Source organism: Corapipo altera, unplaced genomic scaffold (assembly GCF_003945725.1).
Source record: "Corapipo altera isolate COAL_440 unplaced genomic scaffold, ASM394572v1 301, whole genome shotgun sequence".
Classification (NCBI taxonomy): Eukaryota; Metazoa; Chordata; class Aves; order Passeriformes; family Pipridae; genus Corapipo; species Corapipo altera.
The window spans coordinates 4496014-4523524 of record NW_020884926.1 but is presented as its reverse complement, the minus strand read 5'-3'; the positions used below and the strand labels follow the sequence as shown (position 1 = coordinate 4523524).

General features: G+C 38.6%; 1 protein-coding gene across 6 annotated transcripts in view; it reads right to left on the bottom strand.

Annotated features, from left to right (window-relative positions):
* The window catches only part of VPS13D (vacuolar protein sorting 13 homolog D), a 92785-nt gene that overhangs the window by 32124 nt on the left and 33150 nt on the right, over positions 1 to 27511 (bottom strand). For 4 of the 6 annotated variants that reach the window (XM_027658112.1, XM_027658113.1, XM_027658114.1 and 1 more), the window contains 27 exons: positions 26927 to 27049; positions 26230 to 26304; positions 23843 to 23948; positions 23367 to 23519; positions 22655 to 22790; positions 21650 to 21697; positions 20765 to 20915; positions 19922 to 20132; positions 18599 to 18846; positions 17738 to 17929; positions 17089 to 17215; positions 16420 to 16562; positions 15477 to 15607; positions 15083 to 15258; positions 14759 to 14882; positions 13929 to 14164; positions 13068 to 13176; positions 12300 to 12460; positions 11882 to 11990; positions 11014 to 11193; positions 10642 to 10758; positions 10275 to 10424; positions 9979 to 10128; positions 9358 to 9454; positions 7613 to 7761; positions 5070 to 5204; positions 4563 to 4730 (listed from right to left, as the gene is read on the bottom strand). In XM_027658112.1, the coding sequence (XP_027513913.1) occupies positions 4563 to 4730; positions 5070 to 5204; positions 7613 to 7761; positions 9358 to 9454; positions 9979 to 10128; positions 10275 to 10424; positions 10642 to 10758; positions 11014 to 11193; positions 11882 to 11990; positions 12300 to 12460; positions 13068 to 13176; positions 13929 to 14164; positions 14759 to 14882; positions 15083 to 15258; positions 15477 to 15607; positions 16420 to 16562; positions 17089 to 17215; positions 17738 to 17929; positions 18599 to 18846; positions 19922 to 20132; positions 20765 to 20915; positions 21650 to 21697; positions 22655 to 22790; positions 23367 to 23519; positions 23843 to 23948; positions 26230 to 26304; positions 26927 to 27049 (3905 nt within the window). The remainder of the gene's footprint in view (positions 1 to 4562; positions 4731 to 5069; positions 5205 to 7612; positions 7762 to 9357; positions 9455 to 9978; positions 10129 to 10274; positions 10425 to 10641; positions 10759 to 11013; positions 11194 to 11881; positions 11991 to 12299; positions 12461 to 13067; positions 13177 to 13928; positions 14165 to 14758; positions 14883 to 15082; positions 15259 to 15476; positions 15608 to 16419; positions 16563 to 17088; positions 17216 to 17737; positions 17930 to 18598; positions 18847 to 19921; positions 20133 to 20764; positions 20916 to 21649; positions 21698 to 22654; positions 22791 to 23366; positions 23520 to 23842; positions 23949 to 26229; positions 26305 to 26926; positions 27050 to 27511) is intronic. The other 2 variants (XM_027658116.1, XM_027658117.1) reach the window with 1 other exon arrangement.

Sequence of the window (27511 nt, the reverse complement as noted above, 5' to 3'; positions counted from 1 at the left end):
GACCCAAACTGTATAAATCACTTCAAGGAATAGAAAAGCCATGGCAGCTGCTGCTAAATCCCATGACTTCAATACCTCAACTACCCTTGTAAAGGATGACTGTCAGCTTTCCTGAAGAAAAAACCCCAAATTCTAATCTGTACAGTTGCCCAGAAAGATGACAGGTATTCCAGCCTTCCTCACTTTCATCCAGCATGAGACTGCCAGTGATCACACATATTCTGCTGTCAACATTTGAACAGAAGAGCAGGGAACCAAAGGAAAATTGTGAAAATACGGAATGGTAGGAAACTCAGAACCCAAATGTCACCATGATCTTTCTGCATTATCAGTTGACTATGTTGTTTAATACTCTCCTGAGGAAAACACCACCATTTATTTCTTTCTCAGGTTCCCTGTCACTAAGATATGATTTAATTTTAAGCTACTCCCATGGCATTTTGAGCTAATACTGCTAGAGCTGAACCCCAGTGACTCCAAAGATGGGAGGATGCCAGTTGTTCTTGCTTCTGAATGGTATCAAACAGGAGTGGTTGGTTACATAAACTAAGGACATTTAAACAAAAGGGAACCATTAGAAACATTTCCATCTGTTTCTGGGTAGAACCTGCACAAACTGCACCTCCATTCTGTGCTCTGCTACAGCCATTTCTCATCTTATTTACTGCCAGCTTTGTTAAAGTTAACATTCATGCAAGTCAAACACTTGTTCATGATTTGTTTTTAAATAACCCTTTTATTACTTCCTCTTCATTTTCCATTCAGTTATCTTTATTTTCCTGTCACTGCCAACCACTTGAGGTTCTGCTTTGATTTATCTTACAATGAGGGTTAAAACTCTTATTTCCCTTTGTGTTGCTTTTATCCTCCCGTTCTACAGCTGACTCCACGTCAAAACCCTCACCTGGAGCAATATTTGCATCCTTACTTGTCTTTTCTTACCTGGTTGCAACACCTCACCTCTTTCCCTATCCCTGTTAAACACTGACACACCTCTGCCATTACTCTGAAATGAATTAAAATAAATGTATGGAATGAAAGTCCAGGGCAGAAGTTCATTTGTGCCTCTTCTTCAGCCATAAAAGAAAACAAACAATGCAATTTGTTGCAACTCTTCTCTAGGTAAGTTTTGGCATCTCAGGTGCCTGCTCCCAAGCCTCAGGAAGCCTTCCAGAATCCTGCACACTTCCCAAAAACCTAACAAGGAAACTGTGGCTGATGGCTTACCTTTCCTTAAGAAGCCTAATTAAACTTCTCACTGGAAACTTCAAAGTTCAATATGAAAATTAAGCTCTTTCAAGAAGTTCATTGAGTTCTTTTTCTCAGGAGGAAGGGAGGGACACAACAATTATTTCCATCCTATATATATACATATATATATATATCCAGAAATAAAGCCTAACCTCAGAGTCATAACAGCCACTTTACTATGTGCTCATAATTCATAAAAGATAACAGAATTCCTTGGAGGGGTGGAAAGAAATCAGGCAAATTAAATACAGTATTGACAAGTTGATGAATCTTTCCAGGAATTTCCCTGTGTCACCATAACACCTATTTGCCACTGAGAGATACAACCACACTACATTTCCCATTTGGAGAACACAGTTTTGTTCAGATGCTAATTCAGTGTTCAATATTCATTTCTAACTGAAACACCTCTGAAACAGGAATAATTCAGGATTTAGTTCTATCCTGCCTAACGGGAGAAATAAAAAAAAAAGTGTGGATGCCAAGAATGTGAGACATTTCTACGCATATGGCAACTATAGAAGGCTCCATTCAGAGGGAATGAAATTCCCTCAGGTGTCTATATTTAGGATCAAAGAACTTTTTAAAATACAGAACTCAGAGTCTCCAAGGGATAAAAACTACAAAACTGTCTGTAGTGAACTTTATTTAACCTAAGGTTTTGTGCCAATTTAAATACACTGCAGCTCTCCACTTGAAAGAAGGCATTACCCACTGCGTGCTCTGAAATGCATGGAAAAGCCATTACAGGGATAATCAGCACAACTATAAAATAGAAAAGCAATAAAATGACAAAACCAGATACAACTCCAATACTTACTTCTTGCTGCAGTCGAGCAGTGTTACTTTTAAAGCAATGATTACAGTATTACTCTCTGTTTATCTATCTACTCACACCATAATACCTAACTCATCTTAAAATCCAGGATAGGTTTTTATTTGAGACACTTCATAAGTCAGGTACTCTAACAACCAAAATGGGGATTTTTCCCAGCCCTCAGCTCCTTGGCAGAACAGGCTCCTCTGGTTTTGGCTGCTTTAGTTACCAGCTCCACAGAATAAGCTGCAAAGATGAGGCCCCTTCTGTGGCACCTCTGAATCAGGTGAAAATTTATGCAGTAAAAATATACTTGAAAATACCTTCCCTACAGAGAGCACCCAGAGCAAGATGAAAATGAGCTGTTGTTTCAGTCCTGTTTCTCTTGGGCAATTCAAGTTATTTTTTCTCTCCACGTTCTTTTCCTTACCAATACTTTACATATCTCAGACACACTCATAAGGCATATACAAGTAGAACAGAAAGGGTAAAAGTTCTAAAAACTATACCTGAAATGCCAATTTTTTATCACTTGGACATTCCTGGCTTAGTTTTCTAGCAGATTTTTAAAAGCAGTGCAACACATTAGGAAGAATTCATCCTGACTATTTGAGCCTTTTTACCACTGTCTTCTATGTAGCAGAATTAAAATCCAACCTTTGGAAGGAGGAGTAATTCAAGGAGCTCCATAAAGTACTATTAAGCCTTCCTTAAGGATATAATTCTCTCCTTGTTCTGAAAGGACAAATATATAAACCACTAAAAAAGGTTTTAAAAGAGCACTGTGTGAGACTTGCATCACAGAGACATTTTGGATGTACCAAGGGGAAGGAAAAAAATACCTGGGAAGGCAGATAAACAGTACATGGGGTGACTTTCAAAGGTATAAATGGGAAGCAGGCACTCAGCTCCTGTTGAATTTTGAAAGGAGTTCAGCATCCAACTGCCCTTCTGCCTTTGAAAATCTTCCTTCACAAACCCCTTGGTTACAAATGACTCTGAAGTTCAAAGAATGACCTTGCCCTTGTGGGAAACAGAGGAAGGCTCGTGCCTTTTAAAGGAAGATTTATGGGACTGTTGCTGCAGATGTGACTGAGATGAGGAAACAACACTTTATAGAAAGGAAACTCTAAAGAAACACACTCTATTGGGTGGAGTGGATGGGTCACCAGAGACTACAACCACGAGGAGAAAGGATGGACAAAAGCAGATGGAAACAGCTGCCTTCCAGGAGCTTCTACCACACTGCCTGGACAAGCTTGTATCTGCAGTGCTGGTCATTACAGAATTACCAAGTAGGGGATTAAGACAGGAATATCAACATGGTGTTTTGTCTGAATTTCTTGAAATTCTCCAAAATTGGCTAATGAGAATTAGACAAGGTGCATGTCATCTTTGCTCTTGGTTCAGCTCCCTGGGTTAGTTCCAGGTGATGGGCTGGGTTTAGTAATGCTAGTCTTGAGCTGTCTGTGATTATCCAGACTCTACATTTCACATCATCTGAGTTACTCTCTCCCCACTAAGAAGGGGAAAAAAAGTAGCTTTCCTTCTATACAAATAAGGCTGTGAAAGGACAAACCATTACAATGCACATGTACAAACTTACCAGGTTGGAAAATGAAAATAACAGAAAGTAAAGCATTTTTCCCAAACCAAATTTTAACAACACATCCTTATGGGAAGAAAGCTTTGCTCCAGTTCTGCCCATGAAGTAGTTCATGCTGACACACCATATATGTAATAAAAACATTTCAAGGACATATGTTTGCTCAGTATCAAGGACAGAAGTGACCATGATCCAAAATGCTCCTATTTCTCATTGCTGCCTGAGATCTTCCCTCTCTCAGGCACTAAAGAGAGTTATTTCCACTGATATAACTGAATTCTCCCAGTTGTTATCAGGAAGGACAAAAGAATGTTCACCATGCAGAGACTTTGGAATTAAACTAAAGATAAATTCAGAGCAATCTAGGAATTCCTTAGTTTGTTGCTATGTGGCGTAAAAGACCCCAAACCTCAAGTGTCAGCATAATAACTGCTATTCACATCAGCTTAAGCACTTCCCAAAAAGAAGAGCTAGCAACTCCTGATACACTAAATAATCCCTTAATATTCCACCTTTCTCTAATGCTCTCTTCTCTATGTGGATTATATACATAATATAATATAACTTTGTTCATTTGCACTTGGGAGATGAGACCACGCTTGAGCAACATTTTAGTTCTCACTCTGTTAACTCCTGCATTCAATCTGCAAAGTATGTGTATAAATAGCAATAATAAGGCCTTGAGAGTGGGTCACTGACTCCTGTCTCTGGCATCCCTCACACGTGTATAAAAAGCATTTAGGAAAAGAAAATCTACACTTCAAACGCTATTTTTACAAAACAAACAGGACATAAGGCAATTGAAACACGGTCAGTGATTCTATTTGACTTCTTGCCTGACTATTTTTTCCTTATTGCTGTAGCCAACTTTAATATCACAATTATTACCTTTGCAGCAGAGTTGGATACTCCGTGTGTGACGTTCCTGATGAGCCCACCCACGTTGCCATATTTTATAAGGCCAGTAACACCTTCTGAAAAATCATTCAACAGACCCATGGGGTTGCCAAGGAAATCCACAGAACCCAGGATCCTTGCTGCCTGACTGAGCAGCTCCTGTAAAAATCAAGAGGGAGAATGAAATATCACTTATGAATCACATTAACACCAGCAAGGTTGATTAAAAGATAAAATATCCCACCCACAACAGAAGCATAAAACAACCCAGGTAGTTTTACTGGAGAAATGGACACACAAATACCAGTAAGATCAACCCTAGTTTGATCTTAAAATGTAGTATATTCTTAGAAACATGTGATACTACTACTCCATATGCCAAAGGAGCAACACAGCACTAACATTTAATAGTCAGGGAAGAGCTCCCACACCCTCAGTGGAGAACTCCCAGATCAAGAGAAGTTCAGCCTGTGCTGCAATACAATCCATGCCATTTACCTCCTGGAAGTGTTTCAGAATGTCATTAATGATGAACTCCTGAGTTTCATAGGGATGGACCCTGGTGAAGGGATCCAGATTAATCACAGCATCCTCGAACCGGATCAGGGGGAATCCCAACGTGCTTTTCAATGCCTGAGTGAAAAGACATTGCCATTGTCAGTTTGCTCTGTACTTATTCACAGCACCCAAATGAATTTACCTTTAAATGGGTAACAAACCAACATTCTCTCAGGCTGCTGGAGTAGTTTACCACTTGGATATAGAGAGCAATCACCCACAAACCTTTTACTTGTAAGCAATGATCAGTTATTAGAACTGTGTTCCTCCAGTAATTCCATAGTCACTAAACTTCCCAATGCAATGTTTCCTATACTTGATAGGAATATTTCAGAACAAAATGTGTCCAATAGTCCACATATAGCACTTTGCTATAACTGCTTTAATGGTCAATTAAACCAAACCCTAAATGAATTTCCTTAACAAAACTGGAAATTTTCCACCCTGCTGAAGTTCTATGAAGGGATTAAGTGTCAGGATGAGCTGGAATAACATACATAATTTCCTGTAAGCCTGAGGCTCATTTCTTAACATTATATGGTATACTGAAACTCTTTAAACTAGCTTTTTCCATTATTTTTCAAGGAAGAAAACCAAGACTGTAATTAGCTCATAGGCCATCTGTACATAAAAAACCCCATTTAAAGTGGACAAGCTACACATCTATATATATACACATACACAAACAAAATAATTTCAATTAAAAAACTAACAAGAAAATTAATCTTTTAAGACAGAAAGAGATCCCCCCTGTTTCAGGTCTTAATAATGCATCTGCACAGTTACCAACATCAGACAATCTGAGGAAGACAAGAAGCCTGACACTTGTGTTATATCTTTACACATTAATCACCAAAGCCTTGCTGGTGTAAGTAACACGATTTTTGTGCCATCTGCAGGCAATTAAGGCAAGTTACAGGTCTGACTTAAGTTTGCAAGTAAGAAAGAAGCTATTTATTTTTTCAGTAAATGGATGACTAACCAGAGTAGTCCTCATTATTCACTTGGGTAGGAAGTAATTTCCTGTTTAACTATCAAATATTATATAAGGCAACTTTGTTAATACTGGTACCTAATAAAAATAATCTGTCTACACCAAATTACCAGCCAGCCATGTCCAAGCCAGGAACATTAGAGGTAGTTAGAAAAACTTCCACAAAGGCTCTACTGTGATTATTCTCTGCCTCCTGCCCTGAACTCTCCTGTGCTACAGAACTGAATGAAACTCTGTCTGTGAAAGTCAATATACAGAACTCAGGCAGGGACTGTTATCATAAGGGGGGGAAAATGTACAGGCCAGGCTTTCCCTTGGGAACATTGCTGAGGGCTGCCAAGATGTATCCAGCTGGAATCCTATTCCAAGGGTGGTAGGAAATCCAACAGTGCACAGTGCCTGGGTTCTTAAAGGCACTCAGCATTAACTCTCTGTGCATTTGAGCTAATCAGTGATAGGTGCTTTTGTGTTGAAGTGCAAACACACATTCAGGACACTGCTGCTGTTGTGGAGTGTGAGGAACATCCCAGCTAAGGAACATCCCAGCTAAGGAACATCCCAGCTAAGGAACATCCCAGCTGGTTACTGAATTGTCCTCTGCAGGAGGATTTGGTAAAAGCAATACAAAAATGCAGGACTGATGATCTTCTGGGTCATCTCGGTAAAATACTCATTCATTACACGAAACTAAACTTCTTTAAAAGCCTGCACATCCTGATGTTCTTAACATCAAAGACAAAAAAGTCTGGTTCAGTGTCTCAGTTTTGAATAGGCAGCAGTTCAGTAGGGATGGTTTTTTGTGGTTTGGTTGGTTGGTTTTGTTTCAACTCTTCCACATTGGAGTAAAGTAGTTGTATTAGCTCAGAGGGAATAGAAATATTTTTGATTGAAATATTAAATTTATTATTATTATTGAAATGGCAACCGACCATTGCCACTTTATTATGTCCAGGTTTGGGAACACTGGATGAGATTATCTTCTTGCTATAATCTGGACTCTCTGGTTCACTGAACAACTATGCTAGATTTATTACCACATGAAAAGGACCAGATTTTCCACCTAAGTCCACACTCAATCTGAATTTACTTTAATATTGAGCCAAATTGCATGGGGCTCATGCAAATTCTCCAATTTCAATGAAACATTTTTTTTGATGAAAACACTCGGAGTTGTCCTGTATTTCTGAGTAACTTCTTATTTTATGATGGTTATTCCCTTTAAGCTCTTTACACTTCCATTACTGTAACTAAGATCCTTTGTAAAGCAGTGAGTCATTGTCTGTGCTTCAACTGAAATTAGAAAAATGAAAGAGCATGACAGAAGAGACTGGAAATTATGCAAATTAAATAACAGAACTTATTGGCACTTCTACTATTTGTAACTTCCATAATGGAAGAGTAAATGGAAATTAATGCTATTATGTTAAAGTTTCTGTTCCCATCTCCTCCTCTTTCCTCAGAAGCCCACTCTGGGAATGCCCTGGGGTACCTTGAGATCCAAAGGGAGCTTGTTGGAAGTGAAGACACTCAGTTTGATTTGAGGCACACTGATTTTGAGGTTTTCAAAGTAGTATCGCTTTTGTGCTCCCCCTTGTTCAACCACCTTCTCATGGAGGTTTTCATCGTACTTCTCAACTTCTGCATCCAGACAAAACACAGGAATCAGAAGAGATTAAAGATAAATAAATATGGGGTTAGGAATGCACACTCTGTGGAGAGTTAACAGTGTTCTCTACAAATAAGAAGTATGTGTGACTGCTGGTGGAGCCAGCAGAATTACTCATGCCTTGTGACACCAAGTTGACCTCTGAGGCTCAAGAATTTTTTGTCAGATCTCTCTGCATCTCTAAAACCTGTTATTTGAGCTTTTAATCTCACTTCTAATTTATCTTAATCAGCAGAGAGAAACAAGGAGATAACACATAACTATGCAATGTTTCCTACTGGGCAGTCTTGCTCTGACAGTCTGTTTTCCTCTCTGCTTTCTCTGTAATTCCTTATGCACTCAACTAGGAATACAATGCACAAAGCAAGTTTTCAATTATCCCTGCAGAATGGATGACATTCAAGAAATCAATTTACATAGAGAGTGAGTCAAATGTTATTGACATTAACAGGTTTGTGTTATTAGTAAGGGCATCCTGGTGGTGTGAGAAGGCAGGGGAAACATGAAAGATGACCAAGCCTAATGAACTCAGGTTGAACAATTAAACACGTTGACTATAAATGATAAAATAATTTTTGCCTGGATCTTGGATGACATCAGCACCAGCAGTGGATAAACTACAAATAATGTACAGTAAGTAAGGAAACAAAAAATAGCAGAAGCATCAGGGTAAAGCAAAACAGAGGACAGAGTAGTAAAAAGCATAAGAGCAAAACTCAACATTTTTTCATCTTCCTCATCACTAGAGATCTAACTCTGTAAATCCTCTGTGAAATGTAAGGCTGTTAGTCTTTCAGAGACAATTCAGAAGATACTGTGGATTAGCAGGACAGAACTCTGGAGCATCATTTGTAGGCTTGGCCCCATTTGGAAATCATGCCAAAACCAGTTCTTTTGCTGTGACAGTGATTATGTAACAGCACACAGGCTACTGCATCACACAAGTGACTTTTTCAATTGCCACTCCAAAACAAACATTTCAGAACGTTTCCAAAGTACAGATAAACCCTAAAATAGGAGGATTAGAGCAGCATCTGTGAGATTAGAAGGTTGAAGAGGTCTGTCTTGCCTCAATGAATGAAAGAAAACTCACATTGCAATTACAGTCAAGGGTATGCATGCCACAACTAAAAGGTCAGACAGACAAAATTTTCCTCCAGTGAAGCAAGAGGAGTTGCTCAAGGAACAAATTAACAGGGATCCTACTTCTAGCCTTGGGTTAAATAAACAAACCAAACAAATTACTAAACAAAGTGGCTTGCTAAATTAATAATACAATTTCTTTTATCCCAGTTTAGATGAATCCAGATCCAGGAACTGAAGCTGAACACAGAACTCCTTGCAGAGAAGTTCAGCTCAGCCACTGTGTACTGGGCCTGTTACCTGAGCACTGTAATGACTCCAACACACAAGAACAGCTTCCCAGGGGCCACTGAGGCATTTCCAGCCTTCTCTTCAACACTGGGAGGTTCCAGCAGCCAAAAAGCTTCCTGGTGTTTTGAACTTTATGGAAAGACCATAATACTTGTGTGCACTGTAAAACTGCTCCTTGTAATTCAATCCCATACCTGACTCAGACTGGTCGTAGCCAAAGAAACTCAAGAGCTTCAGAAGCAGTTTCTCCTCAATTTGAACTGTGAACTTTCGGGCAGTGATCATCAGATGCTACAGAGATAAACAAGTCTCAGTTTACAGCATTAACACCAGAAATATAATCCATATAAGCTACTAAAAAGGACAACGTGCTCTAGTTCAACGGAATATTTTCACTTGAATGGATTCATAGCAAAATTCCTACCTTCAAAATGTCTTTGGTAGCTCTCTTCACTTCAAGTTACCTACAACTAGTGATGTTACCTACTTGTTACAACAAGTTACCAACAACTATTTCAATTTTCTAGAAGGTCTTGTGCTTCATTACCTAATCCTAACACTTCAAAATCTCCTGCTTCACTGTTTTCCAGCCCTGAAATCAGCTGTTTTGTTTGTTACATTTTTAAACTTATTTATTATCATGTTCATCACTGTACTGTAGCTTTAAACACCGTGGACATGGTGTCCTTAAAGCTTCAGTATTAATTCAACCAAGTGTATTTCACGAATCATTGAATTAAGTGAAACTTAGGAAGAGGAAAGGTCGTTTAAGCAAAGCAATACCTGCCTGGCACAAACAAAACATTGTGTTTTACCTTGTATATATCAGTCAGGGCATTTTTACTGGGGAATTTCATGGCATTGACTTGTACAGCAGGCCCAGTCTCCAGGGGCTCGTTCTCACTCATCTTGGGAGTCAGAAAAAGCATAAAAGGCCGTGTGGTGCCAATAAGCTGATTGTCCACCTACACAGTGGACAAGACAGAAAAAAGAATGATATTTAGGAACAGAAATCTCAGAAACAGTTCTAAATATCTTTCAAACCTATTGCGACAACAAAAACTGAAGAAGACCTGTGAATAAATAAATAAATCAATTTGTTTCAAAATACCTGTATGTCATGCACACTGAGCTCTAGCACCTGACTTGTCGAGAGCTGTGTGTAGTGGACATTAATTCTTGTGAGGCTTACAAACACCAGCTCTTCAGGGACTTTGTTGACTAAAGACAATCCTATTCCACCTTCAAGTTTCACAAGAACCTGAGAAAAAAAAAAACAACAAACAGCTACCACTAGCAAGCCAACAATGAAAAACATGTGGTAATGAATACACACTTCTGCAAAGAAGTTACTTTTTCAGACTTATCTCCAGAGAGACTGACCATCACAGGGAGAAGTTAATGACCAACCACCCCCTCCCTACAATCTGGAAAGGAAAATGATAAATAAGAGACAGGTACTGGTTATAAAATCTTACTTCCAACTCCTGCTCTGTGTCTGGGCTTTTCAGCTTGCGCAGATCTTGCTCTGTAACTGGAAGTTCATCTCCTTCACTGAACAAACGATCGTTTCTACGCTGGTTAAAATCAGTTATCTGAAAACAAATCAATTACCAAATTATCACTTTCCTATCTGTAAATAACAGCTACATTGTCCTACCTTATAAAATTATCTTTTTTTAAAAAAAGAGGTACAATGAAAGCTATTTTTGGTTTATGATATTCCCCCCCCCCCCTTCGTATCATTATAAAGGCAGTTTTTTGTAAGGATTTAAAGATGTAATAAAGAAAAAAGTATTGCAGGTACAAGCAAATAACAGAACTTCATTCTAGTTAATGAATGAAGTCACCTGCAGAACTCTTGTTGGCCCATCTGGGATGACTCTCACAGCCAGGACTCCTGAGCCAGGCCTCATCTTCTGGTTTATGAACTGCTGTTCAGGTGGAACTGGCCCCAAAAGTTCAAGGGAAGTATCAGGACCTAGAACAACTTCAGCTCCATCATGAAGACCCAGCATTCCTCCCTTTGCCTGGAGAAAGAAAAAAGAGTAAGGAAAAAACTTCAATAATCGATAAGTAAAAACTTCAGATAACTATTTACATACATTAATTTAAAAGTGTATTTTACTTTGCTCTCTTCACTCTTCAGAACTTAAAGAAGAGCAGTCCAGCAGCATTTTACTTACTATTATTAAAGCTTCTGGTAACTCATGTTTAATCAGTTTGGCAGCTAAAAGAAGCAGCCAAGATTGATAATTAAGTATGCCCACTTAATTTAAAACTGAAGCTATCACATCATCAATGGACACGGGAAAGTCCTTCCTGAAAAGTTTTCCAAAATGACAGGAAGCTTTTTAAAAGATGAACTCTGGATCTGCAGGTGAGTAAATCCTTATGGGGTGAACACCTAAAAACAGCAACACAGGGCTTTTTTGATTGCTTCAAGTAGTAACTTACTGAGCTGCAGTAATTTGATCACAAAATGATCAATGCAATATCATGGTACTAAGTCAGTTATTTTTCTAATTATCAGTGCAAGATGTTTAATTATTTTAAACTAATAAGGATATTCAAATATGAATATAAAACACAAGCTGTTTACCCAAGTCTGCTTTTCTCTGTATCCTGAACTCTGGCCTCAAAGCTTTTAGTTTACTTCAATATTAAACCCAAATGACTGTCATTTCTATCAGCAACAAACAAAAGATCAGTACTGACCTGGACAACAAGCCCATGAATCCCACAGGTCAGCTTCCCATCCCGAAAGCTCCACGTCTGGGTCGTGCTGCGCCGGCGGTCGGGCCTCCTCAGCATCAGGGGCTCGTACCTGCAGGGAAGCACCAGAGCTCAGGAGGGTTTACTCTGCAGATGCATTAATGGTGAACATTTATTTTGCTCCAGCTCACTTTCCTAGTCTCTGAAGTGCTCTTTTAACCTGCTAAAAATGCATTAGCCACCTTTTGAAAGGTATTTCCAAGTCACGCAGGTTGATCGTGAGGTTTGTTTACAAACCCGGGTAAAATCCAGCTCTTCCACATGCCTTCAGAACAATTTCTTTCCTTATTCAGAGAATATCATATGAACTGTGTTTAGTTAGAACCTCCAGCAGTTTCCTGAGGAGCTGGATGTGCAGTACCTGTTGTCTGTGACAGCTGCCAGGCCGGCGATATCCAAAATCATACTGGAGTCCTCGGAGCGAGGGGAGGGTTTATGGGGGTTGTGAGGAACTGAAGAACCTTCATGGCAAAGCATTCCTGTCTCTGTCATTCTCCAAAGCTGGGAGCGCTTTCCTGGCTCCTGTTGCATAAAAACTCAACATTTAAACACAGTACAGAGCAAGTGGTTTTGTTCTGTTTTGCTATCAGAGGCTTTGAATTATAATTCTTGGAGTGACTTGTATATATTTAACTTCAGAGGCCTGAATTGGAATTAGGAACTAGTTTGGATAAAGACTTCTAATGGAACTCTGATATTCAATGAATATGCATCACACACTAGCAGTTAGATGCAGAGCTGCATTTACAAGGTGTTTTTTAATCTCAACAATATTTAAACACAGTTTCTATTTTTTAAGAGGTCCAGAAACAAAAGACCTAGGTTACCATGAAACCTCGTAACTTCATTAGAATATCCAACATTCAATTACCACACTCTGTTGTCTTGGAGGCATTTACAACATTCCTTACTACTTTTATTCCAATTCCCTTTTCTGCCATCTTTATCCCCATAAAAGTCTTACACAGAAGCACCACCACAATTCAAAATAACCTGTCACTTTGGAGCCTGTCTCCACCCTTCAAAAGTTAGAACTCTTTTTTTTTTATGTTGTCCTACTCTCAGCATTTGATTTTACTTCAGCACAGAGCAACAGCATTTAAAAAAATAAATCAAATGTGTCTGGTACCTTCTTTTTCAGCACAACTCTTTGAGTCTTTGGAGAAACATCAAGGACAAGCTCTGCATTTGCAACATCCTTATTTGAAGCAACTGGTCTTACACTTGGCTCCTGTAAACTAGAACACCAAGAAAATATCATGATTATTCAGAGTAGCTGCTTCTTCTGTAGTTTGAATTAGATCTGTACTAAAACTGAATCAAGGAAGTTGACACTTCCAATACAGCCCATGAGACATAAATTTATTTTGGTTTCTTTCTCTTCTTCTTAGGAATTACCAGTGCAAGTTGTCAATTTGAGTACATTCTTAAAAGAGGCTTTGATTTCTCACTGCAACAAGGAACTTCACAGGCAAAACAGATGAACTCCAAAGACAATTTTCTACTTTATACTGAGGAAAGCAACAAAGGCTGTTTAACTCCCCCAGAGTTGTTTTCAGTAGCATATAAGCTATTTTACATAAGTTTACATTTCACAGGCATGTTGTAAATAGGTGGGAACTGTGGTAAAGTGTCCTTTAGACACCAATAAAAATGAAGCCCCCAGAGAGGACCCCAACCATCCCTGCTCTTCCCAGATCAGACAGTGGGGTCACAGCAGATGCCACAGCCTTAATCTTTCTTACTGGGTGACAGAATAAACAATGCCAGGCTGCACCTCTAAAACAAAGGTACTATGAGCAAATGAGGTAAAATACACAGATTACTGACTGGCAGACAGCTCTGAATTTGGCATTTCTTCTGCTGGCTGATAGAAGTTTAGCTGCATTTGAAAAATTTTGGAATGGCAACCACTAAGAGAATATTAATGCAAAGCTTGCTGAACACCATGAACACTGAAAATATTTTCATCTAAGATAGAAAGAATTACCCTGAGAAGGTATATGTAGCAGCAATATAGATGAAGTTTTCATAGTAAAGCTGCTTGCTGTCTTGGAAGTCGTTCATGCAGCAGACAACCTCAGAGGAGCCTGCCCCCTTCACTGTCAGCAGGATAAAGGGGGGCAGGACAGGCTCGTCCCAGGCATAATCCAGGGAGGTCATGGGCTTCACTTCAGTGGAGAGCCTGGGCTCCACCACCCCATGTTGGTTAAACACAATTGGGACCTGTAACAGGTGGGAAAGAGGAGTTTGTTTCCCACAGGAATTGTTCATCAGGCAGATTTTTTCCTGCCATTTGCTCATTTGCCACGAGTTGATCACAGGAGCTGAAAAAGAGCACTTCTTCCCCCCCCCCATCTTTTTCATATGCAAATTCTTCCATTCAGGTCTCAATTAAAAACAGTCTTAAAGGGATGAGAAATGTCATCTTTGCTTTTATCTGTCATTTGTGGTTCACAATGTCTTCAGTTCCATGGCAGCATCTCAAATCCTCCTAGTCTAAATTAGGAGACTAGAACAGATTTCAAATTACCACCCCAGAACAATTTCTCTTCAGTAACAATGCTCTTCCTTGCAAAACTTATAAGGCACTCAGGAAAGCCACAACATTAGCACTATTATTTGAACAAGATGTAATTAAGTGCTTCCAATTTTCACTAGAACTTCAGAAAAACACAATTATTACGAAGACCTCTTGCTGCACAAACTTTTAATTTTATTTCATTACAGAAGCTACTCATCTCTCTCTTTTAACAGATATAAAGGACTACTTTTCCTTAAAAATAGAGGGGAAAAAATGTGGTTTTTTTGTTCTTTTACCTTGGAGAAGTTGTCGATGCGGAAGGGCGGCGGGAGCTGGTCGGTGTCGCTGAAGGCGATGCGGTACGTGGCTCCTTGCAGGGTAATCTCTACTCTCAAAAAGTAACATTTTCCCAAGGAGTCCCTGAAAAAGAGCAAAGTGCAACACAGGTTGCATTACCTGCAGTCCTAAGCATGAAAGAGCTGCTTCTATCAAAACCCAGAAGCACTCTGCAGAAGATTTACAGATCACAGCCACCCCACGCTGATGTGGAACGAGGATTAAACATCTGCCTCCATCAAAGACCAGAGGCACATCACAGAAGATTTTTATAGAATAGCTACCTCATGTTGATGTGGAATGAGTTGTTCTTGTTGACCTCAAAGCCCCCAGACCAAATGCAGTTTGGGACATCCATGAGCCTGACACACAACAGCTGATCATAATCGTTCCGTGGCCAGTGGAACACGACGCTGGAGCCAGGGAGGGTGGAGATGTATCCATCAGGATTAGATGCTCCCTAGGACAGAAATCAGGAAAAAATGGGTAAATACTCCTGGTACTGACACCTTAGTATTAATCTACAGACCTCCCAAATACCAACACAGCAATTATTCTGTCAGGAATAATGAGAAGGATCCCCATAACCAACCAACAATATTTTCAAGAACAACATTTGTTCTTTTTTATGATTAACTACAGAACTGTACTGAAAATAACCCCCAGGCATCTTCTTACCCGCCCTCTGGCGAATTCCCGCTGGACAAAGGCCAGTTTGTAGCTGGATTTATTGTCCAGCAGGTAACGGGGAGCAAAGGTGACCATGCAGGTGTCAATGTAACGGCCTCTGCCTTTTTTGACATCAATACCTAATAAAACCAAGGTAAAATAAAGCTATTATTTAAAAAGAAAAGAAATAAAATACAATATATTTCACGGAGCACAAGTTCTTGGGTTCCTGAGATGCACTGTTTGTGCCACACCACTGCCATGTTTTGACACATTAAACAATAAATGTAATTTTAGATCATCTGTCACCCTCTGTTTCTCAAATACAATGTAGAGATCATAACCACTGAAGATAAAAAGCCCCAAAACTATTTCCAATCACATCAATGCAAGTAATTATTTCAGTTTTAAACATATAAAAAATTCCTCAAAAATAATTGTGAAGTAACTTCCAAACTCTCATTTAATTAAAAACTAAAACCTTCTGGAGAAATTGTGCTTTCTGTACACCAGAAGCTGCACTCCTGCACATCAGCCTGTACAAAGCAAAACCCACAGAAGCAGCACATGGCTGAACAGTTACAGTGCACAGACACTCAAAATAATGAGAGTAACATGAAGGGATTTCAGATGTACTTGGAATTAACACACAGGGGGAATAAAGACAGAGAAACAGGCAGCAGAGTTTGTAAATGCATTATTAACACTCAGTTTTGAAATGTAAAAAATAACGGAAAACTGATTTTAAGCTAATAAAATTAAAATAAAGAAATAAAAATACTTAGAATACTATTTCCTTTTTTAATAATTTTCTCTGGAAAATTCTCTCAAAAACCTTTAACAACATATCTTTCTCTGCTGCAATTGTTCTGTTTCTGGTGCCACTGACATCTCGTCTCACCAAGAGTTATACAGGATTCTGGATTCTTCCAATATTCCTGTCACCACCTACCAATGTTATAGATGAGGCCTGGCCTGTTTCCATGTTGGATCACCTTGAGGGCTCTGACACCACTGCCCCCATCCAGGGAGAATCCCTGGCACCAGCCAGGCATGCCTTCAGGATGGATTCCTCTTCCCACCCTCATTGTACAGCTAAGGGTAAGAAAAAACCACAAAGATTTACTCCTTTAAATGAAGGATCAGATAACAAAATGATTCTGGTGATCAAACACATGCCCAAGATGCAAAAAGAACACCTGTGTCTGGACATAATAGCCTTAAAATTCATGATAAATCTCTTATTGTGTGGTTCATTCTGCATTTCTGCCATAAGCTCTTTCATCACATTGGTCAGGATTCAGTGGCCGTGTCATGTAAAGGGCTTGGCAATTTTCAGGCTGATTAATCACAACAACATTGGAGTCTATTTTATCCTTGAAAGAAAAAAAAATTAAAATTTCCAATAAATTCTGACACAACAGAATGAGCCAACCAAGGAATTTTCATCAGGAAATGTCTAAAGATCCAATGTGCTCATTTCTGTATTAAAAACTTAATAACAGGTCATCTTAACAGGGAAGGGCTTTTCCTACATGATCCTCATGTTGATGTATCAGCACCCAATCTGTGAATTACTTTCATCTTTGTAAAGTTCCTCCTGATTGCTCTTCTTACTTACAAGTTTGGCTGTTCTTTATCAGCATAACAGAACAGCAGAGGGCTGAGGCTTCTAGCAAGCTCATGCTCTTCAAACTGCCCAGCAGCATCTGTTTTTGCATTATCTTGTCTGAAGATCAGTGGTAATCCTTTAAGTTAAACACACACACACACAAAAAGAGTGTTAAAGTACAAGTCACTTGTGAACAAATTAAAATGAGAATGGTGGAAACTACTTCAAATTAAGGAACAGCCTAAAATATTTTGGTTGTAGGATTATCCATTAATCTGCCTGTATCCTCCTAGTTCTTCATTTAACCTGCTTAAAACAGCTGCAGGTCATGGGGTCTGAAAGTGCCAGTGGAAGTTAACACAGACTCAAAGTCAGATCCACTGCTTTCTCAAAGCATTTCAGTCTTTGAAACCCCACATTTTAACAGTGATATAATCTATGCTGATTTATTTGTTTGAAAATCTGTAATGTAGCAACTCAAATGTGTAAGTTACCTGTAACACTCCTCAAACAATAGCTGCTGGCACTACTAAAATAATTAATTCCTGCAACTTTAATTCCTCTTGAGTAGCGTTTAGAAGCTCTATTTGGCCAGAAAGCAAATCAGAAGACTGCAGGACATCTTTATTTCCCAGTTCATGACCACAGCAAAACTCACCAGTTTTGTTGATTAACCAATATGGTGCTGAAATGAGTATTTTTAGGGAACCCTCAGCACGACAGACAATCCTGATGGTCAAGTTGAGCAGCCTTTTGTTGACGTCGTACAGTCGCATCCTCACCATGTAGTTCTGTGTCCCAGGAGGAATCAACAGCTCTTTGCAGACTGGGAAGTTTTCTAGCAATACCCCTGTGAAAACAAAGCCAAACCAAACCAAACCTGACATCACCCACACAGAAACACTGGTTCCTGGTAAGTGTTGAGGTTGGTGTTTCATGGGATTTGATCTTTCTGAATATTTCATGTAGCTCATACCCACACTAACTTTAAAATCTGCCCAGCATAGTAAACTCTGACCTCAGGAAGAAATGCCACAATTTAGGTGACAAACAACAAAAAAAGTTCTGTAAGGAAGCCTGCTTAGGGCTAGTTATGCTTTAGGCATCACAACTCCAGCCAGTGTTGAATAATTCTGTACATATTTTCAACACCAACTTTTTCTGTTAGGAAAAAAACCAGCAAAACCACCCAAAACATTGGGAACTTATTTATTTCCCTTCTTTATCACTGATCTCTCCAGTTTCTGTTTCCACTCCCAGGAAAACAAGAAAAGAGCTGAACAAGGAACAGACTAAGACAGCTGACAGATTTGGGGGAATGATGGTAAATCAGTACTTTTTTTTTTTAAATGTGTGCACTTGGTTATTAAATATAAAAAGCCCTGCAAGCCAATGAAATAATCACATAAATGCTGTCCATTTTTAAATTTTTTCTATTCTGCACCATAGTTCCTTTTAGATAAAGGTTCCTTTGAGGTACACTGAGGGTCAGAGAATGGTACCTGGACAAGAACCTTACCCAGCTCAATGTTCTGGGATGTGTCAGCAGTGTGCAAGGCCACCTCTTTGCCAGGTTTCAGGGTTCCACTGATGGGCAAACCCTTCACGTAGAACTCCAGCTCACAAGGGAGCAGGTTGCAGATCACCACCGTTGGCAGGAGATAAATAGTGTGCCCAGGCTGCCTGAAAATCTGCTTAGCACTGTCAGAGAATATGCTGGAAGGCATGTAATCAGGGTAATTCTCCTTCTTTATGGCCACACAAAACCTGGGAAGGCAGACACAGGAGGAGTCAATGAGTCTGACAGGCAATTGAATCCTATTGCACTAAATCCTCTAACATGCTCCAACTTCAGAATTGATAAGAAAAACAGCATTTAGAGTTGTTCTTCACCTAATCACTTTGTTGTTTGACCATAAGGTATTTTGTATTTATGCCTAACATTAAGACAACAGGAGTTCCCTGATTTCAATCAAAGACTTAATTTAGTCACTCAGGAAAATCTGGTCTGTTCAGAGATGTAACAGAAAATGGCTTTTACAGGTTACCAACTATAAAAGCAGCTTCCATAGACTTGCAAAAATATGTTTTTAACTATTACTAAGAGATTTTAATTATTAAAGTAAATTATAATCATTTTCTGAAAAATAAATGCTGACTGTGTCCTTCTTCCCAGTAGATACATCCTTCCTCTGACCACTTGACACTTCAGTTTTCCATTAGTTAAGAAAAAATTGACTAAGTAAATCCTCATTTTAAATAATTTGTGCATTTCCCTCCCTGTGATATGTTCAAAAGCAGCATATTAAGAAATGAACTATGGAGCTGACACACAGAAGTAACCACATGGTGTGCAAAGGTCATTTCCTGAGCAGCTTCCATAATCTCTATTCTAGTATTTCCTAAATACAGAGCAACCCTAAATCAACCATTATCAGAAAACCACAAAATTCCATCAAGTCCTTACTATGCAGCAACATTTTTGGACTCAGAACAGAGCACAGGACATTGAAGATAAAGAATGAGTATTTGTGGACACTCCTTTGGCAAAGCACTTGTTATCCTCAGTGAGACAGAGCAGTTAATTTAAGTCTACATTCTACTTTCTAATCGTTTATTTTTTACCATAAATATTAACACTGTGCTTCGTATTCTCAGAGGGGCTTCAAGGAGCCCTGCAGAAATGCACCAGTTACACTTCACTGCTTTCTAACCTCTTAACACACCAAACAGAACATCCCATTAAACTGCAGCAGCTTTCACCTCTAAGCATTTTCTTTCCTGGTAATTAGTTCAGAAGAAGATAACAGACCTTACAGAAAAAGAATTAGGTCTTAATTACCTGAAAAACCTGCTGTTTTCAGACTCCATGGAGTGACACTCCCTCTTGCTGCTGCACACCTCTGTTGTCTTCTGAACATTAGTCCAGTGAATTGGGGCCTTACAGAAAAAGACTCCCATTCCTTTGGGCCTGGCCTGCAAACGCCAGGATGTCAGATGTAATGGAATGGCAAAGGAATCTCCTGGCATAACTGCTGGAAGGACCACAGGTTCTGCAGGCAGAGAAGAACACACACATATCAAGACAGGTCCCTTTACTGAAAACCATAAAATTTTGAAGTAGCGCATCTCAAATTCTTGAAGCAACACATTTTACTTTAATATAAATCACTTCCTACTTTATGTACATTTCAACCTGTTATTTTCAGCTCTATTAACAATCTGGCAGCAGACAAATTTAGGTGAAACAGCCCAAAAACTTGCTGGAATTTAAATCCTTTTTTCTTGGATGCTTTAGTGAAAATGTTTATTTCAAAAAAACCTCATTCCTTATACATTCTGGGTACATTGTCAACATAGCACGACATTTCTGCACTACACCTTTGCAGGCAAAACTTTCTAGAATGTTGTTAAAAGAGATAACATTGCTACACACAGAAATATATATAAGATGCAGTATTTACAGAGTCTCAGCTTTCCCTGATGAGGAAAAATCCTAATGGATCCTCTAGCTCACCTTGTTGATTATTTTCTTCTTAACAACACCCATTTTCTCTCCAGGGAAGTCTATTTTGCTGTGAACCATCACGGACAGTGGCCAATCCTCTTGGGGAGAAAGCTACACTTCCCACAGTATGTATGGAATACTACAGGAATTTAGGGCCCAGGAATTCACAGCACTTACTGTCAGGGGCAGAAGGACTGTCCAATCTCAGTTCCATTGGAGTTTCCAGCTTGTTCTTCACCATCAAGGCCGAGCGCACCGTTATCACCTTCCGGGCACCGCCCTCCATGGTGACTTCAAACACCACACGAACTGGAGGCAATGAAGAAAACTGGAAGATATTTAAAAGCATTAAAAAGCTCAGGTAATGAATATATCTAGAAGAGGGGCACCTCAATGTGGAAGCAGTAACTGCTGGAGAAAAACTGAGTCCAACTACGGGCAACTCCTCAGGTCTATATAGTTTCGTAATAATAATCCCTTATAATCCTGTACCTCTCCCTCAAAACACAGTAAAATTAACTATGAGAAAGCAATTCTACATACCACTAACTCCACTATCTTTTTCAAAACAATAGAAGTTCAACTAAGAGTAATACAGATCCTAAAAGACTACACATCACCTCATTATTACATTATTTTATAAATCCATGGAGTTTGAATTCCAAGCCTTATATATTTAACAGTCACTTACTCCCTCTGTCTAAACTAGAAAATAATATAAAGCTTTCTTAAAATATCCACATTTTCTTCACCCTTCTACTGTGGTGTTTTCCCTCCTACATTACATGAAGTCATTGCCACTTCAGTCCTGAAAAAAAACAATTCATATTCAAGCATTTACGTGCTAGAATTCACATATTGGAATTTAAGACCCATTCTTCAAACGTTTACACTAGCGAGGAATGGTAAATCATAAATATTTGTTCTGATTTGAAAGTCCATTTTGTTTGCTTGGCTTTGGTTTCTATTGAAAAGGTTCTACAAGGATGGAAAAGCCAGTTCACTTGTAGAATTCTTTGATCTTATTTAAGTAGCTCTCAAAAAATGAAAATATATACTCACGTAGACTTGTGGATGTATTATATTTGTTCTACTTATTGGGCTTCCAAGCTGAGAGGAAAGTAAACAAGAAAGTTAAAGTTGTTCAACTTCAAAGACATTGATTTCAGCTGTAATATAGAACCTTACTAGAGAAGAATAAACTTTCATCACTGTGCTTCTGATCTTCAGTACAGCTTGGAATCATGTCAGAACTAGATTAGCAAAGCCTGTTTGTGACACAGCTTTAAAAGAGAAATGAAGCTGAAGAAGGGTTTATTGTAAAGTAGAATTTCCCAAAAGATGTTCCTAAACAGCAATTCTCAATTTGCATCCTTTCCCTTCAATATTCAAGTTAAAGAGAGATGATGCTTTTTATGCTTCAACATGAAAATATCAGAAACAATGCAAATAAGAGAGCACTGGCTCTTGTCAAAATTCTGTTTTATACCAAAAAGATCTCAACTTCTACTTCTCCAGTGCTCAACAACCTCCTGTAACCACTCTCAAAACTTAGCTAGTTCTGAAATCCACAAAATCATTTTTATCACTGAGCCTCCAAGAAATGCCAGCCTGATTATTACAACTACATTTTCCCTTCATGACAAGTATATTTTGTCTAAGCAGCCACATATTTCAACAATCCCTTGGCTTACAGGAAATTGCCAGTTTTGTTTATTTTAAGTAAATTAAATACATGAAAAGCATTCCTGCAATAAAAGAAATAAAAATAGTTGCTGAAATGCTGGGCTGATTTAAAGCTCAGTCTCCACGAGTCCATGGCCCTGTATGTTAGTTCTGTCCCTGGGAGCTCTGACTGCCAAGCACAGACTAACTGCTGACTGCTCTGTCTGGGGCTTTGTTACACATTAAATTGCTAATTAGAACCCAGCATCTCCAAACTCTCCCAATGCAAGCTAAATGGAAAGAGGTCAATCTCACACAGCAGCTGCTTTTAGGTCAAAATCTTGCAGCCATCATTACTCTTAAATTATACATTTTCCTAAAACCCTCAAAATCAGAACTTACAGTGGAGGAGGAGGAGTTCTTATCTGGTGCAGCATATCGGAAAAACGTTCCAACTTTGTCCACAGACACTGGGCTCACTTCTTCCCAGCCATTGACTCTCACTTGCAACTGGTGAATCCTCAGATCATGTGTGTGCCTACCAGGCCAGACCAAGATAATTTACAATTAAGCATTATTATACAGTGTAAACACCAAATACTTCAAACCAATGGATTCTGAGAGAAGAATCTCACTGAAGCATTAAAAAGTCTCAGGAGTTTTTCTGTTTCATAGATAAAGACAGACTAATTCTGTCTAATTGTTCTACCTTCCCTAATGAACACACAGAAGTACAACTATGTCATATAAGGAAAACCAGAAGTGTGCTATGTATTTGTCAACAAGTTCTTATCTATGATAATACATTCAACAACCAATACCACCCTCTGCTCCAGTCCTTTAGAATAAAGGACACTGATTTGCAATTGAGGGTCCCAAGTCTTTCTAAAAGCTCATAATAATCCAAATTACATCTAGGAACAGCTGCCACTAATAGCAATAGAGGCTGCTTATTAGAGAACTGATCATTTCACTCTGTAGAAAAGCTTTAAAAATAAGAACTAAATATTAAGAGGAGATTTTTTTAAAAAAAATCTACTTTTAATGTAACACCTGCTGGTGCCCTCACAACTATGATCCCACATGTTCCATATATAAATGTGTAAAACTTCACCTGTGTCTGAGTTTCCCTCTGGCTTCGAACTCAAATGGAATCTCTTCCCCAGTGATAACTTCTTGCCACTCACTGACATTATGGGCATCATCCAGCAACGTCCCATTTTCCTCAGGAACAACACCTGGGCTCCCACTGTGAGACAGAGCAGCCCTGGGAAGAGAATCACAGCATTTTACAAACTGACTACTTCAAGTGACAAGTGCTTTTTACTCTGCCTCAGTCCTCAGTGGACACATTCACATCATGAATGGATCTGACTGGTTTTCATGTTCTGTTGGGCCTCTTGAAAAAAAGAAATTAAATTTTTTTTTAAAGTAGTAAAACTATCTCAGTGTCAGGGAAGAGGCTCAACTAAAATTGGGACTTGCCTATGTGTCTCTGCAGAACAAAAGCACTGCAAACAACAGGGTTTGGCTGACGGGGAAGTGAAACCAGACAAATCTGTTTGAAGTGATGCCCCAACAGGTCCTTACCGGGTGGGGGTTGTGGTCAGGGTGGCAAACCACAGAGTGCATCCAGTGTGATTCCTCAGAGCAAAGGGCACAAAGGGCTGCCTGCGCTTTGGAGTCTTCATTTCACCTACAAAACACAGCCCACACTTGTCTGAATGGCCAGGAGAAGCATTTGTGAGATGTTAGTGTGGGATGAGACACAATGGTTGGAGAACCAAAACCTGCACTAACTAAAGAAAAACTGATGGAAGAAACAGGATATCAGATTGTCTACGAAATTTTTTAAATTAGTAACTGTTACAGAAGTGGGATAAAACAAACAGAAAGTCTTCCCCTACATCAACCCCCCTGGTAACTAAGCTTGATCTAACCTGTTCTTTTTTTTCTTCATATCAAGTCTTATAAAATACTCTGCCTCCAGTTAGACCTAATGTGTAGAAAATCTAACTAAAACCCCAAGCATAATCAGGAACTTTTTATGTACATCCAAATGTTCATGAAGTACTAAACACACATTCAATTACAATTAAGATCTATACTGTATTTAAGGTGATAAATACAGAATTAGCCAGTACCCCCTTTGAATGGGACTTTTATCCTCAAAGACTGAATAAGTAGAAATATTTTCCTATACAGGATAAAACCTACTAGAACAAAGTATGTAAAATAATTTGAGTGCAACCAGAGGCAACCTGGTTTTGTTAAAAAACTGGACAGCGAAATCCCAGAAGATACTTCACCTCCCATAGTTGAATTTTTCCAAGCATGGATTTCTAACCAGCACACAAGTGTTACTCTCATCTTCCACACTGCAGTGCATCAAGTCTGTGAAAATACTTACTGTGTTTGGACAGAGAAAAACCCCTGTCAAAGTCCAGTAACTTACTTAAAAAGGAAGATAAATGGCTGCTACCTAAATACCCACATCTTCTGGTATGAGAGAAGTGGGAGGAAGGTGCAGACAATAAATCAGCTGCTTAAAGAAAAGTTACGACAGAAATGAAATCTATTCCCCAGAACTGATCTGCAGTTGTTCCAAAAGCTTCAGCACAGGTTTACAGGGGCAAGAAGGGGGAAGGTGAGGAGGACAGGGAAGGTTTTGAAGGAGTTACTAATAATCACATAAAACTTTCTTCCAAGTCAATAACAACAAATGCCTATAAACCCCCACATCATCAGTAGAGACTTAAATCTGATCTAAAACTCACGGGGAAAGTTCTTTCCAATTAAATGGCAAGAAGATTAAATCCTTGAAAATGAAAACTCTGATTATTGCCAACTGCAAATAAATCTTTTTAGTTTTGAGATTCACTTTATATAATTTTTTGGCTAGTCCAGGTTCTGCAAAATTACAGATGAGAAGCCAAATGAACTTTCACTCTGTTGTTTAATCGATTGCCAGTTTATCTTTTGAGACTTTTAAAAAAGAATTTTTGGGACTACGGTCTGATTTTCAAAGGAAAACATTATGTAAAAGTTGCATTTTGAGACTACTGCCTGAAAAAAAAAAAGACTACCATTACAAGGAGGGTTTTTTCATAATTAATTTAGTAATTTAGCTGCAACACCCACTAAAAGCCAACCAATGAATAATACAAGTTTTGCTGTTTGTTTGATTTTTGGAAAAATACTTTAGAAAAATAAGCCCTTCTAGCATTTTCCATTTTGAGTTTGGTTTTTTTTTTTAAACTCAGAGAAAATATTTCTGAGGGGCACCTGAACAGGCCACAAATACAGATTTCTAGAAAACGTTGTGTCCTCCCCCTCAGCAACTTTTCTACAGGGCTACATATTTATCAAGTGTGCTGTTTTGTCTTCCATAATGTCAAAAATTAAAAAAAAATGTTACTTTAAACTGTATGGTTTTGCCCCAAGACTGTAAAGTCAAGTATAACCCAAACAAATTAACAAGATATTTGGTAGGAATGCCTTATATCCTAAAGCTTACTGAAAACAGACTGTTCTTTTTGAAGGCATCTGAAAGTTTTAAGTAGCTAAATATGCTCATTTAGGCATAAGTAGGCACATTGAACATAATGTTGGATATTTTTAGAATACAAATAAAATACTGTGATATTATTATGCTATTTTTAATTACACTGTACTGTCTCTCTAGAAAAGGGACATTGAATAGCCAATAATTCATGTAATTCATAGGGTTAGTTATACTTCTCCCTTCTTTCCTTAAGGTTCCAGAGAGGAATTAACAGATAAACCCAGGATAAAATATTAAGTTAAGCAGCTTAAAACCAAAGTAGCTGTTATGTTCTTTAGCTTGAGGTTTTTCGAGGTTTGATTATTTTTAAATATAGAGGCCAGCAAGTCACACATACAGCACAGTATTTATTGTACAAGAGCCTTCCAAAGAAGAAAACCACCTTTTTTTTTGGTCTCTCTCTGTACAGTACCTCTAGCATAGATCTGATGCTCTAGGTTAGTCAAACTGGCTGTACTCCTAGTTCTAAGGTACACAAGAGGAAGGCCTGGCAGACAGGAAAGACAAAGTTAGCAGGTAAGAAAAAACACATAAATACCGGTAGATCTTCCCCATCATGCATTGGGGAAGATACAGTTAGCATCATGCAATTATAAGTCTCTATCCCTTGGCTTACACTGAGTTGGTATTTGAATTGATAAAATTTCTTCCAGAAATAATTCTGGGAGAAGCGAAGCTAAAAAGACCTGTCACCTACTAAGAGTTTCACAAATAAAACAAGATTTTTCCCAGGAAACTCAATTATACAGGACTAGGGCGTTCAGAAAGAAAAAGAGTCCCTCTGAACTGCACATGCCCTAAAGTCAATACTCTTGATTTAATCTTTGATGAGAAAGTCACTCATTAACTGACAAAAAAAGGAAGCAGAACGAGCAGTGCAAAGCTCTCACTCAAAGCTAAGCAGCCAGAATGGTTTTTGTTTTTAAAGAGTTGAGCACAACTGAACAGAACACAGTTTTTTTGTCTTTTTTTTTTTTTTTTTTTGCCAAACATCTCTAACAAATCACTGTGTGCTGTGAAGCCCAAGTACTTCTGTTTGTAATACATTAGACAGATGACCGTGTGTGTCAGGACTGTTTCAAATAAAGTGTGATTAATGAGCAACATACTCTGCCCAAAACATGGGGGATCCACCGAAGAGCCCATCCAGTCTTCTGAGCTGATTACATTCACTTCTTTGTCCTGTTTACAGTAATCTTCCATCCATGACTGTTTGGTACATGTGTATTGCTCTAGAGGAATGTAAGCACAGACAGCCAATGTCTCCAAGGTGGCAGTAAACAAAATCATTGAAAAGTGTGTTAAATTCATCACACTCAAGTTACTCCACTTTAATGGCAGTGGTTTTATCTCACTGTTTTTTTTCTGTGAAACACTTATATGAGTCAAAGACAAACAACAGCTCATAAAATCACAGTACTATCTTCAAAAACAAATAATAAAGATTTTATTTTAAAAAAAAAAAATTTAAGTGGAATTCCATGTTCTTAAGACGCTCCTAAGGCAATCTAAGAGCTCTCCTTGTGGAGGCAATTAACCGTAAATATTTCCATGTTAGAAGCACTTCCTAGGGATTTGGTTCTTCTGTTTTTAAGAAGTACAGGCACATTCCTGCATAAATATCAAGACACTAATCGAGTCCTTTAGCACAGTATTAATCACAAACCAGTCTTACTACTTGTTATAACTGGTAT